The sequence below is a fragment of the Cygnus olor genome, chromosome 2 (assembly GCF_009769625.2).
Source record: "Cygnus olor isolate bCygOlo1 chromosome 2, bCygOlo1.pri.v2, whole genome shotgun sequence".
NCBI classification, from domain to species: Eukaryota; Metazoa; Chordata; class Aves; order Anseriformes; family Anatidae; genus Cygnus; species Cygnus olor.
The window spans coordinates 124,832,373-124,852,861 of NC_049170.1; the positions used below are offsets into that span (position 1 = coordinate 124,832,373).

Genomic DNA, 20,489 nt, shown 5'->3' on the forward strand with positions numbered 1-20,489 from the left:
CAATTACAGGTCAAGGCTAGGTCCTCAGCTGGTAGAAATGGGCATATACTATGGCAAAACCCAGAAGCACCAGTCGCCTGCCTGGTTCCAAGCTCCTAGTCATGGCAATTTGCTTTGTCAGCTATGGTCTCTCCATAAAGCAGAGTATTGTATAGTTCAATAATATTTTATTATAATTCTTACATATCTTGAGGGAAGTTACATTTTCAAGGGCAGTATGTTGATTTTTAGTCCACCCCAATATATACATTTGAAAGTTGTCATTTCTGAACAGTTAAAGGAAACCTTGGGTCAAATTCCTGCATTATATGAATAAAAATCAGAAAAGTGCATATACATATGTACGTATAAATGCAGAAAGAAGACACGTTGCTACCTGTAGCATGTCCAGCTGCAACTATGTACTGCACTGCCATTTACTGCTATAGACACAGGCCTGTGTTGGGACACAGAGTGCGTATACATGAAGGTTAATTTTATCCCCTGATTCAAGAGACTCCGTGAGGGAAGTCCTGTTTGGGAAAGCAGTAAGGCCAAGGACACTCTAGAAATTAAGTTTTCTGTCAAGCACCTGTATGTGGGCCTGGACCTGCCCCAGTGAAGTCCCTGGCAGAGAATCAAAGCTTTAATGCAAAAAGAACTAAATATGTTACACCAAATGGAAAACTAAGTTACTATATCAACTTCAGGGACTATTGTAGAGTAAAAAATAAATGTTTGTTTTTATTTTCCATTTCTGGCCAGGTGAATCTGGTAGAAACAATACCATATTACCTTCTATAGCTTCTATAAGCCTAAGCTTGCTGTGACAATTAAATGCACTGAAAGGCATTGATGCTGGAAGTAAAGCCCTTAATTTCAGATCCTAGAAATAGCTCTCAATGACATTTCTTCAGCAGATGAAGAGTTATATTTTTAACTGCAAGCATGGTCTCTGTGCAGGTTGGTTTGATCAGCGTCTCAGGAAGTAAAAATCCAAAATGGCCGGTGTCGCGCAGCTCAAATGCAAATGCATAGGGGATACCGTTTTTGTAGGCCCAGTCCATAGAGCTGCCAGAACTCACATCTGAAAGAGAGAATTCAGAGAAAAGTAAAAAAAAAAAAAACACGACAGTTCAGTGGAGGTCATTTGAAAGCACTGGATAGTTATTGTGGTATTTTGTCTGCAGCACACAGTGACTACAGTTACAATGCAAGCTGTTGCTCCCTGACCCAAAACACCCTTCAGAGAGGGGTATGGGCACCCAGCTCCTTGTGTAAAGTTCTCGGCCCAATACAGGATTAGGCCCTCGATTTTCACATGAAAAAAGTAATAACTGACTTCTCTGTGTACAGAGAAACTTCAATAAAAATGAACATTTCGTATACAGCCCCAAACTGTTCTTGTACCAGAGCTTTGCTTCCACAAAGATCTCCCAGCTGGAACTGTGCTCTCCATGCTTCCAGCTTTTTTTTTTTTTTTTTTTTTTTTTTTTTTTTAAGGCAATTCCTTTGCAAGGAGAAGGGAGAAAGATGATAAAGTAAAATACATTCTCTTTTTAAAGTGCTTTTAAAATTCTTTTCTCTTAATTTCTGTCTCATCTCATGATTTTCTTACAGTATGAGAGCATTTGCATAGGTGGTGTCTAATATTAACAAACCTTCCAGAGGAAGTATGTTTCTTATGCTTTTCATTATCTCCATATGTTGGTTACCCAAGACACTTATATTTATATAAAGATCCATCTCCTATGTGGCCTGCTTTCTTCTGTGCAATTCTAGCATTAATTCACACTGCTCTTCCTTCGACGCAGCAAATGACTGCACTGTAATGAGCACAAGACGATGACTGTGCTGTGAAATGGGGGCCCACGATAAAGTGTGATGCGTAGAGCTCCAACCAAAACACAGCAACAGCAAAGGAGATGCAGGAGATTACTTGGTAAAGATCTTGCTATTTACTTAAGCTCCTCACTTTTTTTCAGAGCCTGTTGGTCTTACCAAGAGAATTCAGGCCTCATAGTTTCAGTAAAGAGAGTCACATCTCGTTGAAACCTATTGAATTTCATTTCCTTTTCCCCGTCTGCATGGGGAGCTTGTTTGACAAATGTTGTTACATGTTTAAAGAGAATATTTTAAAGTTATTCTGTTTATAGGGGAAAATGTATTTGAAGTCACCCTCTGAAAAAACGGAAGATATCCAAGTAAAGATACTGTTGCTATCAGTTACCATCATCTAGACACTGAGGCATTTGAAACCTAAGTTTTATGGAGATCATCTTAAATTTTAGAAGGACCTCATGAATAGCTGTATCTATCACAAGTGCATAGAGAGAGAGGCAAAGTAATAGTGAAAGCTGAAAACTACTTTGAATTATTTTCTCCCAAATATTTTATAATTTAGTAATGCATTTACAGTATCTGGTAAAGATACGCTTCTTCAGATCTTCTGATTTATTTATTTAAATCTCTTTTTATATGTTCTGAACGTGTTACTTGCTGGATTTCCCCTCCAAAATGCATTGCATTTTACTCTCTTTTATTGCATCAGTTGACTTAATCTTACTGCAATCAACTGACTGTGTCAGTTACAAAACTTTTTCCGCCTTCTTCACCATCCACAACTGGAGCAAAGTTCACTTTAAATAGCATTTGCTTCCTTTGTAATAACAAAGGTAGTCTCCTTCTTACTATAGCTAGGTGAAAGTCGTAAACTTGTGTTGGAGGGAAACTCACACAAAGTGCTAGATGCAGGACCGTATCTGTATCTTACACCATAGGCAGACTGAAGAGCATTAACAGCATTATAGGCTGCAGATTCCTGTGTTGGGGAGAAAAACAAATGCATAAATTAGGTTCTGAATTAAATACTTCAGTGGGGTTGGAGCCTGAGCTATGGATTGCTGATTGCCGGCGCAATGCCCTGTTCTGTAAATCTGCAGCAACCAAACTAAAATGATTTTAAGCAAGAAATGCATTATTTATTTTTATTGACAGTAATTCCCTAACACTAAGAACTTGATTCAGTATTATCATGGCATAAAAAAGCTCACTGCACTGTGAATGGTCAGCCATTAAATATTTCTAATTATAGGTGTATATATGCCATTTTTTAGGCATTTTAAAAGCTATGCAAGCATATTCTGCCAACATCTGCAGATATATTTCCCAGTCTACTAAACCTCATTTCTGCTGGTGATTGAAGGTTTCATTCCACAGTGGTTCACTGAGCAGAGTAGGAAGAAGGAAAGAGGCAAATTCCATTCCTGAATCTCTGGTAGACTGGAGAATATTCACCGCTGGTCTAACTTTCTCTGGGACCAGAAAACATAGGCTTGGAGATCTATTTTCACTATTGCAGAAGTACAGATTCAGTGCTGTGTGGGGAAAATGAGCACCTACATTTCCAGATCCATACGGATACAGTCTGTGTAGGAGGTTCATGGCATCCTCTGAAACTGTGCAGGAGGCCTGGTGCATGGCAAATCCTGAGGGTCACACATGAATACTGCTTAATAGTGCTTGCAAACCCATAGAAAGGATGCACATATTTGAAAGGAAAAGGAATATTATGATCTCAAAAGAAAGGATTCTGGAGAATCATAGGATCATAGAATCACTGAATGGCTTTGGTTGAAAGGGACCTTAAATACCATTTAGTTCCAACCCCCCTGCCATGGGCAGGGACACCTCCCACCAGACCAGGTTGCTCGAAGTCCCTTCCAAGCTGGCCTTGAACACCTCCAGGGATGGAGCATCCACAGCTTCTCTGGGCAGCCTGTGCCAGTGCCTCACCACCCTCTGAGTGAAGAATTTCTTCCTTATACCTACTCTAGATCTCCCCTCTTTTAGTTTAAAACCATTCCCCCTTGTCCTATCACTATCTGCCTGTGTAAAAAGTTGCTCTCCTTTTTTATAAGCCAAATTTAAGTATTGAAAAGCTGCAATGAGGTCTCTCTGGATCCTTCTCTTCTCCATGCTGAACACCCCCGGCTCTCTCAGCCTTTCTCCATAGGAGAGGTGCTCCAGCCCTCTGATCAGCTTTGTGGCCCTCCTCGGACCTGCTCTAACAGGTCCACATCCTTCTTGTGCTGGGACCCCAGACCTGGACGCAGCACTCCAGGTGGGGCCTCACACAAGCAGAACAGAGGGGCACAGTCCCCTCCCTCCACCTGCTGGCCAGTCCTCTGGTGATGCAGCCCAGGAGCAGTTGGCCTTCTGGGCTGCAAGCGCGCACTGCTGGCTCATGTCGAGCTTTTCGTCCACCAGAACCCCCAAGTCCTTCTCTGCAGGGCTGATCTCAGTGAGTTGTTCTCCCAGTCTGTGCTCATGTCTGGGATTGCCCCAAACCAGATGCAGCACTTAGACTTAGACCTCATTAAGTTCACATGGGCAAACTTATCTAGCTTGTCCAGTTCTTGCCCAATGGAAAAATAATTTTTTACCCCATTATGAAAATCTGCTAGACACAACTGGATTTGGTTTGTTCATTTCTCAGCACAAGGTAGATTGTGCTGGAGATTCTGGCCTGATATTTTCAGTTTGTCTCGTCTTCCTCTCACCACCTCCATGAGAGGCTGCACAAAGGCAGGAACTGCTCAAGTCAGTGCTGCCGTGCACTTCTGCAGGGCTGGGACCTGGGAGCCAGCTGATGCTGACGGGCAGTTTCTGACTCACCCCGCACCAAACACGAGGAGGTGGCCGGAGGCCCAAAACAGAGGGAAGTGCTGTCTTTTGGGACTGTTCCTCCTATTACGCATGCAGATGCCTCAACTTTTGTGAGTCATGACGCACACAGGACCCTGATGGGGCAGGAGGTGTCAGATCCTGTGAGGGCAGAGGGGTTTCATTGCGACAGTGCAGCAGTCATCCCAGTAAATGGGCCATGGAAAGGAGAACACAGCTATGAGAGAGAACACTCCCCACATGAGTTACACATCCTACAGCAACGACAGAAAACAGGCAAGCCCTGTCGAAATCGTTCTGAAGAAATCCTTTGGCAATTCCCATTTTAAAGCAGCACAACAGCACTGAGTTCTGCGCAGAGGCAGCAACTGCCCGAAGGTCAGCCCAGGAGGGACCCAAGTATGTGTCTGGCATGTAGGCAGGTGTCCCTGCACTGCTCTTAGCCTGGAGGGATGCTGCTCACTTCGTCTGTTGGAGTTATGTACTGAAGGGGGACAGTTCACACTGTGCAGATCTCACCGTGAATAAATCCAGGCAACCAGCCCTTGAACACCCCCCTCAAGGAGAAAGCTTCACATACAATTGTCGGATTTTTACAGGGAGATACATGAACTCAGTCATGCCATATAAGCTCACTGTAAAGTCACTATTGCAAGTGACTGTACAGGAAAAAAAAAAAAGAGTGAACAGTAGGTGAAATTTAAAACTCTCTTGGTGGAAGAATGTTTTTTTGTTGTTGTTGTTTGTTTGTTTTTTCCAATCTTAAAGTACACTTTCATTTTAAGTATCTTAAAAGGACAGATTTCAGGAGAGTGTTAATAGGAGACTTGTGCCTAAATTAGCCCAGAATATGCATGTTGTGATCAGTACGCAGCTCTCCAGTTTCAAAGCAGCTCTGAATAATTGAACGCTTTAACTGAAATGGTAACTGACAGCTCTCTAGAATGACACGACCCAGACAGAAACATCCTTTCTTTAGCCTGGGATTAATTGTGGCCCCCTGTTAACTCCAACTGCTATTTATCTGCTGTGCATGTGGAGTCCACGTGGACCAGCAAAGCTTGTTCCGTCAGCAGCAGGAAGCAGAGACAGCCACTTTCCATCTCACTGTAAATCTCCAAGAGAACTGGAGATTCTGGAACCTCAGCCTAAGTCACCGTTTGAGACACTTCAAATATTAAAGATTATTCATTTAGGAGCCGCTGGGTGACGGAGCCTTTGGCTGTAGGCAAATATTAAAACACATAAATAAATAAGCAACAGTATTCCATTCATTTCCACTATAACCCCCCCATACCGAACTTTCTAAATAACAGGAAATCACTTCAGTTTCTTATTCCAACCTCCCTCTCCTTTTTGCCACACTGCAATAAAACCAATGCCAGAGTCAAACACTGGCAGAACATTTAGAATTGGTATTTGACTTACACCTGTCCAGGGCTGTTGTCTAAACCAGTGTCTTTCTTTGTCACTTTAGGTCCATACCCAAACTACCTCTGATGCAAAGCCTGATCCAAGGCCTCACAAACTCAGGGCACACCTATCACTCACCAAAGATGGACTCCTTTGGTTTAAAAGCTCTGGATGGAAAAGTAGTGTGTGCACTGAGGGGCAGTTTCTCTCTCAGAAAGGAAATAGCCACCAAGCAACAAGAACAACATGTATTGAAGATATATTGGTATGTATGAAAGCTCTCAGAGGTTCATTTTCCTTCAAATGAATTTCCTAACACTGCTGTTGTCTCACATTACTCCTGGTATTGTTGATACCCAGCAATCATCTTGCAGAGGAGATGCTGATTCTTCCTAAGATCATATCTTTACCTTTTGCTGTCTTGTCTGTTCTAAAATAAAAGGATGCTTGCACCTGCTGGTTTTCGAAGAAATGAGATCCTGGGGTTTTCAATTCCCAGTCTACATTTTTTAGTAATTAATAGCTACCAGCTCATCTGGGAAGCTCTTCTTTCCCTTTGCCACTCCCCAAAAGAGGGTGGAGAAGGTAGAATAAAAACAAGGTTCATGGATTTAATCAGAGTCAGTGCAGAGTTTGATTGCCAGTCTCCATAAGTTCATATTTTTAGCTCCCTTGCCTGCATAGCTAACCTGTAATTTGCTCTATTTCCCAAGAATGACATCAGACAGGAGAAATTTTAGTAACTCATGAAATTAAGTGTCTTAACAGAAATAAACCAACAAAGAGGCTTCAGTTTGTGCAGTGCTGGCTGCTCAGTCTCCTGAGAGGGCAGCTCAGTGAAACTTCAGCGAATCTCCAAGGACCGACAACATCATTTATTCTGCACAGGATAAATGTAAGATGCAGTTAAGCTCCTTCTGGAGTAAACTAGCTTAAACTAGTAAGTTAAATGTCACTGCAGCTTTCAAGGCCAGAATGAGAGATGTATGGACAAAGCAAAAGAAAGATGCTGGCTACTGATTGCTGCAATATGCGTCTGTGAGCAGGAGCAAAGAGCAAGTGAAGCTTGAGCAACATTTCCCTAAGAGAATAGGCTAAAGGGAGGGTTTTATGCACAGGAGTCTGGCTCAAAGAAGACTTCACACTGCAAGCAGGGGGAATAGCTCTCCTGCATTTGGATGAGCATAGAATACATGAAATGTACATATTAGTAAATCAATAGGCTTGCATCAAAAAATATACTGTTAATTTATTGTCCTAATAAACAAAAGCTTCAAAGCTCCTGATGTTAATTAACTGCTTGTCTTAAAGTGGTAAAAATGCTACGTCTGAGCAGGTTGATACATAAGGCAATAGAAGCTTTATTTTTGGTGAAATCTATGAGATTTCTCTTCTAATCAATAAACGTAAACCATTTCAATTTTCTTTTGGTCATAAAATAGAAGATGATCTTCTCTGTGCTTCAAGTGTTCCAGTTCTGAGCATGAAGGGACAGAATATCAGCTACATGATGCCCAGGGACTTAACTACATAATTCCTATTACTGTTAATTAAATAAAACGATAATAACTATAATTAAAACCCAGGGATTTATCCTATAGGGTAATTTGCAGAGACTGATGGATGGAAGGCACTATACCATTTAAATCAAATTACTGCTGACTCACTTTGAGGGGAGGCTATCTAATCAGAAACAAGATTGTAAGTGGTTCCAGAATAAATACTCCTCAATATTAAATATGTGCAATGCATTGAGGAAACAACTCTCTTCTCAAAATGAAAATGTACCAAAAAATGTTATATAGGGAAGTGTATTCTCCCCAGCCATAATGTACTTACCACGCAACTGAAGTTTGGAATAGTTGCATATTTGTAAGAGTAAGGGTACAGCAGCATCTGTGCATATGCGTGGAAGGACAAATAGGCTTTTATTTGTTTCCGATGTTTGCGGAGAAAATGAGCAACAGCCTTTACTTCAGGCTCAGACTCAGGATAGGGACCACAGTAGGTGTCGTCGCATGGGTGAAATGAAGCACCTTCATCTAGAGATGGAATGAGAAAGCTGATGGTGAGCAATCACAGAGAATTTCTATGGGTCAACTCCTGGCTCAGCCTTATGTGAGCCTCTGTGCAAGAGCATGAAAAGCTATAAACAAATTGCTTTTTTGTGAACGATGGGCATCAGCCAGTGGGACCTCAGTACAGCAATCTGCTTGTCCATCTAATAAACACACCAAGTGGCCAAGTGGCCAACTGCATGCAGTTCTCCCCAGAGGATGTATTTTTAACTCAAACAGGAAAGGAGAGCCTGACTACATTGTATTTTCTTCATTAGCTTTCCATACGAGGGGCACACTTTATGATAGCACTCCAGCATGGAGGTTTTATTAAAACTAGTGAGGGGTTTCAGTTGGTCTATTAGGAATCATGGAAATTTTTCACTAGTCGCTGCCAAGACCAGTTTAGCCCTTAAGAGTAGTTTAGTGTACTGGCTTATGCAGTGATAGCTGCAATGGTAGGTAGATAACCTCGACATGCATTACCTTTGAGACTCGTTTAAAACATGAGAATAGTCCCTGACTACTGCCTATTTTTACTCTCGCAAACCTTATGGGAAAAAAATGATGAGCTGCATAGGATGATTGCTCAGTTAACTAAAATAGAAATAATCTCAGCTTGCACAGGGCTTATTTTTATTTCAAAAAGGGGCAAGGGCCCAACTGTGAGGATTTCTTTCACTGCATCATTGTGCTCAGGTGGCAGTAAGCTACAGAAGTGAAACCTACGTGTAATATCCCATGAGGTAGTGAAAGATGAAACTCAGAAAAGGAGGCGTGGTAGTGGCTCCTTTATCACATAGCAGTTCTGGTTCTAAGCCACCACCTCATTTACAGCTTAAGGCCTGGGCCTAAAAGAAGAATATTTATGCAAATTTGTAGCGCTCTTTTATCCACTGTGATTTCTAAATGCCACATGCTTCACACTGACCTGCAGAATAATAATAGTTTGTTTGCTACATTTCCTGGTACCATCAGGGGCTTACAAAAGCAGTGCTTTATTGGCTTTCCTTTGTATAGTAAGTACTCCCATCTTCAAATAATAAGAAAAAAGCAGTGTGTGAGAATGCATAATAATATGAACTAAAGCAGGGTTATGCGATCATCCTAATGCCAAAAAACGAAAAATAAAAGAGGGGAAGAATTTCATGCTGCAGCTTCATTTGTAATAGGAAAAATGAGGCTATCATTCAATGGCCACAGGTGGGGATATCAAAAGGTATTACTGCTTAGATAGCCGTGGATATGGAAGGGTTATATTGAGGGCAGATGGTGTCCTCCCTGCAGAACAGATGGCCACCAAGTCATCCAGATCCCAAGAGCACCCTGCCTTGATGTCTTGTCAGATAATATAGCTAAAGGAAAGCTATTTAACAGAGCCTCCAGAGCCGCTGTTTTTTTTTTTTTGTTGTTGTTGTTAATGGATGCTTCATCTCCCACAACAGTGTTCTATGCTGAACCATGAAAATGAGCCTTCTTTTTAATAAAAAGCATAATCCTACAAGCTAACACTAAAATGACCCAATGGTAAAATATGACTCAGTTTAGTGACTTTTAGGGAAGAAAAGATTCTCTAAACTGCTCAGCCTACTATCATGAGCCACTTGTAATCCCAGCTGTAGTTAATGTTTTTCCTTACGTGAAGCTGGCTGGTGGTAAAGAGACTGAGTTTCCATGGTGCCCATGGACAGTGTAAGGATATCCTGAATCTTCATACTGCAAGTTCTTTTACAGTAACACAAGAAATAAAAAATGATACAGTATGTATCAACAACTCCTGTGAAATTTCAGAGTTATAGTCATGAGAAGAAAATGGAATTGTGTTAAATATCACCACGCTGCCTTATTTTTGTACCTGCTAGTATATTGAGGGTATCCTCCAGCATCTGTCATAAGATCAAAAGTACAAAGGAAGCTTGTGCAGAGAATGATAAAACCAAGTCTAATTGGGTACAGAAGCAAGACTGGGGGTATGGATAAACTGAAGCATGATTCTCAAAATTCCTTGCAGCCACTTCTCCTGTCAGTGTGGGGTGCTGTCCTCAGTGAGCGATGGGGTGCTCTGGTAATTGAGAGGCATTCAAAATTTTAATTCCCACTGCTTCTTTCTCAGAGCTTTGGATGCAAACCCTTTCACTGGATTTGCCCTATGAAATGATTTAATTCTGTGTACCTCATTATTGGCTTTAAAGTTGCTGTTTATCTCATGAATTGAACCATTGTGCTACTTACTGCACACATATATATATTGCAAGGAACATTTGTACACCAGAGATCTTGCAGTCAGTATTCACCTGGGGCTGTGTGCAATTTCTGTGCACTAGTTTGGGCACAGGGGGGCTGCAAAACAGTATCTACCACAATCAGTGATATAACCCATTTTTCAGCCCCTAGAGAATACAGAAGCAACATCGTAAAGCTTACATCAAAGTCCTGCACTAGAAGGGCAGAGGAAAGCAGAGGAAAGCAGAAGGGATGCTGTGCTATCTTTACCAAATAGCTCAGTGCAGCTAGCACACAGTGGCTTTGCTGGGGCTGGATTCTGCCACCACACACCTGCCTGGGAGTCCTGCAGTGAAGTTCAAGCCTTGTCTGCAAACTGTAGGTGTGACTGAACTGTATTAAAAGTTTTTTTACAAGCATACGCCATATTTAATTTTAAATGCATCATGGTTTTACAAGCCTCAAAGTGTGATATGATCCAGATTCTTCTCTGCCTCATTTAGGGTCAGATTAATGAGAACACAAGCCTCCAGGTGAGGATCTTCTGAGCACCTGTCAGCCCTGTCCATGAAAGAGCTCTTTATTTTCTGCTGAAAGAGGGAATCAGGTGGAATTTAGGGTCCAGTGAGGAAAGCAGAGCATGTGCTTAGTGGGATGATGAGCAACTTTGAAATAATTTTTAGTTTTTAAAGTTGTGGTGGGGAGCTGCCTTTCATTTATAGTGCAGGAAAGAGATTTAACAACTAGTGGATGGCAACACACAACGTGTGTGTATAGCTATAGTTTCACTCAGCCTAGAGTTTTGTTTGCTTTTACAGAAAAAAGAGCAAACATTTTCAGGACTGAGTAAAAAGTGTTTAGGTTTTAACACAGTTGGAGTGTTTTAAATACAGGCAAGCAGGAAGAGGGAGGAGCAGAGTGATTTGAACCCAAGAAAGATTAATTAGGTCTAGAAAGAAAACACACTGCAAATATTAATGTTGCACCGATAGGTAACTACAGTATGGCTCTGAAGATTTTTAAAAGAACTGTTCATTCCAATTATGCCAGTGACTTCTGAACAGTAAAAGCACATCCCCAAAATACCTGCAGTTGTGATTTTTGCACTTAAGTAAAAGATAATAACAATGATGCAGGACTTTGGTTCATTTTTACTTTCTTTTGCAGCATAAATTTGCCTTGAAGATCGTGATAGCAGCCCTAGGACTGTCTTCTGAGGTGCAGAGATTCTCATCTAACATCTAACGTCTGCAACTGCTTCCATGTCAGTCCTCTCTTTACTACAAGTAGAGTTGATAGAAATTGGAAGGTCCATACTGTATTGGTCCATACTGTATTGAATGTATGCTTCTGTTCACTCTCATCTCTTTTATAATTCCCCCAAGCAGATATTTTACACTTACTTTTATCCTTACAATTTTCAAAAATCTATTTAGTCAATCAAACCACTGAAAGGCAGACTGCACAGTGCTTAACCTTACTTCAAGCAGTGAGAGCACAGTGGAACCCCCTGGAGAGTTCCAGTAGAAGAGGAATAGGTCGAAGGGAGGACCGTTGTGCTAACACCATGCAAACACAATTTCAGAGAGTTGCTCAGTTTCAGAGAGTTGAAATTTCAAGTTGCTTGAGATGGGAGAGCAGGTCAGCAGAAGAACCAGGTGAATAATGCTGTATTTCACAATGAAGGGCTGTTACTTTCTGCTACACCAGAACTTGTGTGGCTGCTGACTCCTGTGTGAGAGTTGCATCATCTTGCTGTAGGATTTAATAAAATATCATTTCTTGTTCAGCTGATCCATTCCAAATCTTCTGGTAATATTTCATTACTACTGTGTCCTCTATGCAAAATTTAGGTCAGTTTTTATGAAAGTATTTACAGAAATTCAGGGAGCTTGAAAATTGATCTCCATGCACTTAAAAGCTTCTTCACTAAATCACTAAAAATAATGGTCTTAAAATATTCTCAGACCTTTCTCTACAAAGCAAATCTGAAGTTTCCAAAACTAAGGTCATTTCAGAGAAGAGATTAATTAAATAAAATTAAGTCTAAAATATTTCCTAAGGTTGTAGTCAGGTAAATTCTGAAATGTGACAGGCCAAACTCAATACTATGCTTCATATGATTTACATGATTGCAGAAATATAGAACAGGTGTATGTGTGGTTTTGCACTTTTCCCACAATTACCATGAAAACTTTTGTTTGTGATAAGATGTGTCTTTCCAAAGGTCAGGACTTTTTTTTTTTTTTTTAAGATAGATGGAAGATTCAAGCCCTGCCTAATGGTGTTATAGGAAAGCAGCTTCATCTTTAACTGTGGAATACTTTGCAACTGATGTGATCTAACCCACTTACTGTGTCAATAATTAAATACAGGATAATCTGAACTTGCGGACCAAAGTATTTTCAGACTTACCACACCATTTCACTTTCCAGTTGCGATTAGCATCAACACCATGACATGGGAACCTGGAGTTCTTTGATCTTGTTTTTCTCCAGAATCGATCCTAATGTAAGTTTTAAAACAATTAATTAACAATATTACTGTATTTTGATGAAAATCTATCTGTACACACAGAAAAACACACCCCTGGTAAACACACTCAGTATTATATTTTAACTGAATTAATTTACTTCAATTTTGCATGACACAAACTGAAGGGCCAGATTATCCAGAAAGTCACCTTTGAATGATATAAGAAACATTCAATCTTACCTGTCTGAACAATTTTTTGAGTAATACTACTGATAGTACTTACATTTGTCCAGCTAAAATGGTATCCATCCACATTAAATACAGGCATAATATAGAAATACAGCTGAGTTAGCATCCTTCTCATGGTAGGATCAGTCTGGTATGTCTGCAGAGCCTAAAGAAGAAAGGCCAATGTAGTTTCCATAACAAAAATAATTTCCTGGTTAAGTGTTGTGACTGGTTAAGATGGTCATGTGGCCTTTGGCAGTATAGAGACCTGTTCCTACTGCACCATTGGTATTCTTAGAGCTGTACTTGAAAGGCTGACATCTTCCTCTAAATATGAATAAAGGTAGCGTGTGAACGTGAAAAAAGGTGTTCAAAAGACCCTGTTCTCCCTGCTTCTCAGTTACCTTCAATAGCCAAGAAAATACAACTCAGGTTACGTAGAAACAAATGCACGTGAAGTGTTTCTTGACGTAAGTGCTGAAAGTCAGTGGAATAGTTTCTTAGCTGAGGAAACATACTTAGGTCCCATAAGACAATGGAGTGCTGTTGTTTCCACCAGGTGATGATTTGGTGAGGTCAGAGCATGCGTAAAAGTATTTAAGGCTCACCTTATGTAAGCTTTTATGTTGTATTCAAAGTAATTTACTATATTCCCAATGATCAATACAAGCAGCTTATTCCTTTACAATTTAGGAAGCTCTGTACTTTTGGAGAAGCTCAGGTATAAAGGTTGGAAGAGGAGGTCTAGGTAGGGAAAGTAATTTTTTTCCATTCTTTATCATAGAGAAATGAAGCAAACCAGAAACTCCTCAGCAGCTATTTCATGGAGAAGAAATTTGGTTGAGGAGGAAACAAGTCACCACACATCACTTCCTTGACTTTTTAATGCTTTTCTCTTTTTAGCCAGTATTAACAAATACAGCTCAGCTTTTGTCTTTGTGTTAGGTATTTACATATCAGAGATAATGAGACTGGCATATTTGCTTGTGGCTTTATCTATGCATGCCATTCTTTCACTGCAAGTTACATCTGTAATTATGCATTTTGTTACATCGAAGTGTTATATATACTGTATCATAAACTGGAAGAAGAAACTCTTCAAAATACTTAAAAATATCTCCTTAAAAGAGCCAAACATAATTAATTAATTTATGGTAATACACTCCTTAAAAATTACAAGGATAATTTTTTCAGAACCTTTCCAAATTTGCAAGAAGTTATATAATGAAAATATTTGAATTGATATTTTTAATTAAAAAACTACAAAATCATAGAATCATAGAATCACAGAATGGCTTGGGTTGAAAGGGACCTTAAAGGCCATCTAGTTCCAATCCTCCTGCCATGGGCAGGGACACCTCCCACCACACCAGGTTGTCCAAAGCCCCATCCAGCCTGGTCTTGAATGCTTCCAGGGATGGGGCATCCACAGCTTCTCTAGGCAGCCTGTGCCAGTGCCTCACAACCCTCTGCATAAAGAATTTCTTCCTTATATCTAATCTAAATCTTCCCTCTTTTAGTTTAAAACCATTCCCTCTTATTCTATCACTATATGCCCATGTAAAAAGTTGCTCTCCATGTCTTTTACGAGACCGGTTTAAGTATTGAAAAGCTGCAATGAAATCATCCCGGAGCCTTCTCTTCTCCATGCTGAACACCCCCGGCTCTCTCAGCCTTTCTTCATAGGAGAGGTGCTCCAGCCCTCTGATCAGCTTTGTGGCCCTCCTTTGGACCCGCTCTAACAGCCCCACATCCTTCTTGTGCTGGGGCCCCCAGACCTGGACGCAGCACTCCAGGTGGGGCCTCACAAGGGCAGAGCAGAGGGGCACAGTCCCCTCCCTCCACCTGCTGGCCAGTCCTCTGGTGATGCAGCCCAAGATGCAGTTGGCCTTCTGGGCTGCAAGCTTGCACTGCTGGCTCGTGTTGAGCAAAATATCAAACTCCCTCTAATTTTTTAAAGCTGCTCTGTTTTATTTTGAATGACTGCTGTATTTTATGAAATACTATGAGAGACTTCGGAGGCCTTTAATGCTTTGGAGGGCAGTAATACTTTTCAAACTTTTAAGTCTTGAAATTGATTTAGACCCACATATATCAATCATTCAGTTCTGTTCTTTAAAACATATATGATTTATCTTAATAAACTGGTTACCCTTTCAGAGTACCATCTCACTTAAAATGTAATGGACCTGGTGCAGCTTTCTTCATGGAAAGCAAGAGTGTAGATGGTGTAAACTAGTATAAGTGAGATCATATTATTTCTTTCTGCTGAAATCATTTTGTCCTTCATACCAAATTTTTATCTGGCAGTTTCATTTGGCACATGCAATAAGGCAACACAGGCTGTATAATCTTACCTCCCTTAACTGGGAGGTCTTTGGCAACGTGCCTCACAGGCATTAAGGTGTGTGATTGCTGGAGCACAGCACACAACTTGCCTTTTGTGCAGTGACTTTCAAAGCCTCCGAATAATGATCGTGCGACCCCACCCCCAGCAGTGCTGAAACATTTTCTCCTCACTACGGCATAAGCAAGACAAATATAAACCATTAGTGAATTAACTGCATTGTAGTTTGCACACAGCCCTCAGAATACAAAGTGATGCTACTTCATAGAGCTCGATTCTGCTTCCCCATCATGCAATCAATAGCAGCTTTGCTGCTGAATGCGCAGAGAGCCAGGCTGGCCCAATAAATGCTGAATAGTGTTATTAGTGAATGAACAGATGATGCAGGAACCCTGCCAACAACGTGCAAGCAATCTGCCTGGGGGATGGGGAAACGACCAGTGATTAATAGGAGGGGGCTCAATCATCTGGATCAGCAAAGAGTGGTGGTTTCTGATCAAGCTATGCCAGCTTAGGCTGGCTGAGGACCCGGACCGTACAGAATTTAATTTGGGGGATGAAGTAAACAAAAGAGCCAAAGCAATAAAGCACAGGAGTTTTAAATGGATTTAGGACACAGTTGGACTTTTTATGAAGTAAGGGGATTGACTCAGAGGAACAAAGCAAGGAAACAGGGTTGAGAGAAACTCTGAAATTGCATGTGACCTTAATGATTTTTCTGTCCCACAATTAATTGTTATTATATTTAAGGCAACAATCAGCTTACATTGTTTCTGTCTTTGAATTTAACATTCACACTGAATGAACCTGTTACTATTTCAGCACAGGGAATTGACTCCATTGCTGTTTTACCAGAAATCACACAAAAAATAAAATAGTAATAGTAATAATAAAAACCTTCCGATAACACAGGAGTAACTCCTCTACCCATTTACAAAGACGTCAGTTAAAACATCCTTCTGATGGTAGCATATAATGTTATACTATTCTCTGTATTTCCTACATTTTAGCAGGGTGATACTATGATCTGCCATTCAGGCCTTCACAGCCACTTTATCAGTTTGGCTAGTCAGTAGTTTTCTCTGTCATTGTACTTGGAAGCAGTACATCCTTATATCCCCATTTTCCTTTTTACTACTACTAATGCCCTGTTCTGGCACTGTGGTCACAAGCAGAGTGGTGAGCCTATTTTTTAAGGAGAAGGTACAAATGAGTACATAGAACTAAACATCTAAAAAGAAAGGGTCAAACTTTCAAGGTTGAAGCTTGAACCGTGTTTGAAACCTGAAACCATTTTTTTTCCCCAGTAAAATCTTACTTCCTCTTTCATAATATACAGAAAACATTGCCCATAGGAGGAACACAAAAACAACAATGGAGAAAAATGACAGTGTGCTGCAACTACTCTGCAGCACTCAGAGGAGAGCCCATAAAAAGACTGTGCAAGGGAGAAGGACCTGAGGTATCCCAAAGGTTTGCTTACAGTGCTACTTAGAGATTCAAATGGAGAAGATACTGACGCAGAGAAAAGGCAGAGGGATGACAACATGATTGACATGTTAGAGAAACAACGAGCAGTCCCACCGTGGCTGGGACCACTCTAGTAAAAGTAGTATCTTGTGGGGAAGAAGCTGGCTGCAGTTCCACAGTTCTGAGTGGAAATAGGAGATAGAACTTCTTGGTCCTGCTCAGAAGGGTAGTACATAACAAAACCCTCTTAAGTCCTAAATTGTTCAAGGACTATCTAGGTGGGAAGGGAAAAGCCAGTGTTATTCTGAAGCACTATGAATTCTCTAAAAGGGGCAACAAAACTTGTCTCCTAGTAATTGTGTACAACTAATGCCCACATGAACTTAGTGGCAACCAACCAAGATGTTGGTCTTGTATATATTGAGGGAAACCCAATCTAATTCACTTGAGTAGATCATTAAATTAAATAGTTGAGATGCAGTTAAATAATTAAGATACACATTATTGCCTACAGTTCAGTTTCTGAAACAGCTAAGTTGTTGAAAGCACAGAATTTTCTTTCACAGTGTTTCATGAAAAATAATGCCTTTGCATATCAGTAGTTTTACTGAGGTCCTATTTCCCCAACATCATCATAAAGGGCTGGGTTGCTAAAATATAAAGCAGTATTTCTTCCCTAGGACAAGTGTTGGAGCAACAATGTGAATTGTCTTCATGCACCGAAAAAGAACACATTCAACAGCTTAAAAGCCCTCACGGGGCAGAATTTGAACATCTTAGTGATTAATACTCACATAGGAGTTTGCACTAACAAATGTCATCGAACAATTCCTACTACAGGCACAAGACAGATGCAGGATTACCTTTATTTTATCAAAATGCATTCACATTGTGAAAAAATGAACAGCTGCAAGCACAATGAAAGTAATTTTAAGCTTCTTAAGATCATGGGTAGTTGGGAAGATGCAGCTGGGTAGTTGAAAGTACACAAGAGAAATAATGCAGAGCTTTTTTTCCTTTTGGAAAAGGAAGACCAGAAATAATTTTAAATCTGTATATTTTCACCATCGTGAAGGTGTCACATCAAAGGAAAGGGCCTTCTCTAAACAATAGTAATGTTGAATAGAACCTGGGAAAATCCATTATGGACCCAAAAAAGAGAAGAAATACTGCACAGCATAGAAATGGTTTGCCACAGCTGTTTTTAAAACAATGCATCACATGCCTCATTGTGGTGATATCACGGTACTGCACTCCATCTTTTTTGGCATTGGCTTAGGTTTTATCCATTAAAATAATAATAACAATAATAATAAAGCATCACAATCACAACTGAAGACCCAGTCCTGGAAACTCGTGTTAGTAGTATTCACAGCTACTTTATTTTCCTACCCGTCAGAATTGGTACATATCAGTAACATCTGTTTTCAGTAGTAAGAATGTGCTGGAGAGATGCAGAAACTCAGACCAAAGTGGGACGTAAGTTGGCTAGGGAAATAACAGACCTTGTTCAGAACTGAACCAGCTGTGGAGTGGAGGGGAGATGTTGAGTGGTAGCAGAAACTAGATACAGATAGGTGTGATTATGGCATGGAAACTTCAAATGGCAGGAACAGCATTTGGAAGGAAAAAAACATGCAGATAAAACAGATCCTGCATTTGTACCAGCACCTCTTGCTGTTGAAAGGCTGATGAATGAAGTACTGAGTGAAGAGGCTGAAAGAGGAGATCTCTCTGATGGAGCAAAACCAAATAACATTTCAGGCAGAAGCTCCTGACAGAAAAGAATGAATTAGCTAAAGATAAGTAAGGCTGAGTGTTTCAAATATAGATGCTGCAGGATGAAACAGATGGATTTTTCCCCCAGATAATGGATATACAGGGAGCACACAGAGAAGACTTTTTTTTTTTTTTTTTTTTTTGGTTAGGCAGCTAAAAAGACAGCTGGGGAGACTGGAATCTGGCAAACAATAAAAATTAAGCTCAAATGATTGTATGACATTTACTGAAAAAGCTGTCAGAGCATTTGTGTAGTGGTGGCCAGGTGGCTGGCCCTTCAAGGTGAGAAGAGCCCAGCCTTCACAGTGCCACAATCACTCACACTTGGGAAGGGGGCTGCAGGGGGCCAGGATGCAGCCCTTAGAAGTTTCTGGCCCTGTTTTAAGAAACAAGGGTGAACAGAAAACTGATGAACAGGAGGAAAACACAGAAAAGAAGATTGTATAGAGTCAGCAGATGCAGTGGTTTAAAAACCACCAACAAAAAAATGTCAAGTCAAACCAACATCAGCTGAAGAGCTTTAGCTGAAGGGAAGGGACCTTGGAAAGAATGAACGTATCCGGCTAAAGGGTGAAGGGAAAAATCTACAGATACAGTATTTGTTTTCACCTTACATGCCTCTGACTCTGGAATATTTCCAATAATTTCAAAAGCTCTTCAGGTTTCTGAGAGCCAGTACTCAGATATATGCTAAGATTAGGGGTACATCTGTCCCCAGGAACAGCAGTGGTATAAATGTAGGGCATACAGGGAGATACAGTCCTTGCTTGCTTTCCTGCACAGCTCAAAACCTCTGCTAGGAGAACGTAAAAAAAATGGAGATGGAAAGCATATTTTGGTGTTTGTGTGTGTGTGAACTAACTACATTGTCTCCAAGAATACGTAAATACAGGTGTAACGAGCATTCTTTAAATCAATACTTGTGTGAAATACTGGATTGTGGGAATGTGGCATTTCAGCTGTACCTGTCTGAAAGGCTTAAGTCTGTTGAGAAGTGATAGGTCAAGCATATAATCTTTAACAAACATTAGTGTGTTGCTTCACATAACTCTTACAGACCCCTGAGATCAGAATATTTATGAAGTGGGTGAAAAACCGGTGTCTGAATCTCTTAATCAGTAGGGAGAGCAGCCAACATTTTGAGGCTCTTGTAGTTACAGAGGGCAAGGGGAAATAAATCTCCTGTGTCTTAAAGGCTTACCAACTTTGATGCAATTCAAGGCCCAGAAATGATCCAGAAAGTGAGGCTGCTTTCCTGACAGTGTGGACATCAGCACTGGAATGAGTGAGTGACTGAGTGCTGCTCTGCCTGCTGACGCAGCATCTCACAGGTGGTTTGTCCATCAGGACCTGGACTGTGGAACTTTGCAGAATGAGTATAAATGCTAAACTGGCTTTCAGCAGTTCTTAAAGTAGGAGTAGTTATAGCTTTATGGCCTTCTGACCACATGGCCTGACTAGCACTGAAGAACAGCCAAACCTTTTTAAAATTGTTGCCGTCTTGGTCTCCTGCTTGGACCTGCCTTTGATCGCACTGTTGTCCTCATTCAGTTCTGTATATGTATCTCTATTATTTTAGGTATTCTGCCCTCACAGTCAAGCACTTCATAAACATTCCCTAGAAGAATCTGAGGCCTCAAAACTTCCAAAATTCCTGGTAAAAACTGGTCTCTGGGGCCTGGTCTGCAAGCCTGGTGGCTGCTTTATTGGCAGTATGCATCCCACAAGGTGTCTCATAAATCAGTCTCAAGCTTAGAATACTGTAGGCAGGTGTTGCCATTTTTCTTCTTGGACAGTCTCTGCATTTCTCTTAGCTCACTGCTATGGAGTGC

General features: G+C 40.7%; 1 protein-coding gene across 1 annotated transcript in view; it reads right to left on the reverse strand.

The window, feature by feature from the left end:
* Positions 1 to 780: 780 nt before the first annotated feature.
* Positions 781 to 20,489, reverse strand: part of CPA6 (carboxypeptidase A6) — a 44,833-nt gene continuing 25,124 nt past the window's right edge. Inside the window, exons 6-10 of the mRNA XM_040547773.1 lie at positions 13,117 to 13,227; positions 12,774 to 12,864; positions 7,918 to 8,120; positions 2,671 to 2,800; positions 781 to 1,066 (exon numbers count right to left, since the gene is read on the reverse strand). Coding sequence (XP_040403707.1) covers positions 879 to 1,066; positions 2,671 to 2,800; positions 7,918 to 8,120; positions 12,774 to 12,864; positions 13,117 to 13,227 — 723 coding nt within the window. The 3' untranslated portion in view covers positions 781 to 878. The remainder of the gene's footprint in view (positions 1,067 to 2,670; positions 2,801 to 7,917; positions 8,121 to 12,773; positions 12,865 to 13,116; positions 13,228 to 20,489) is intronic.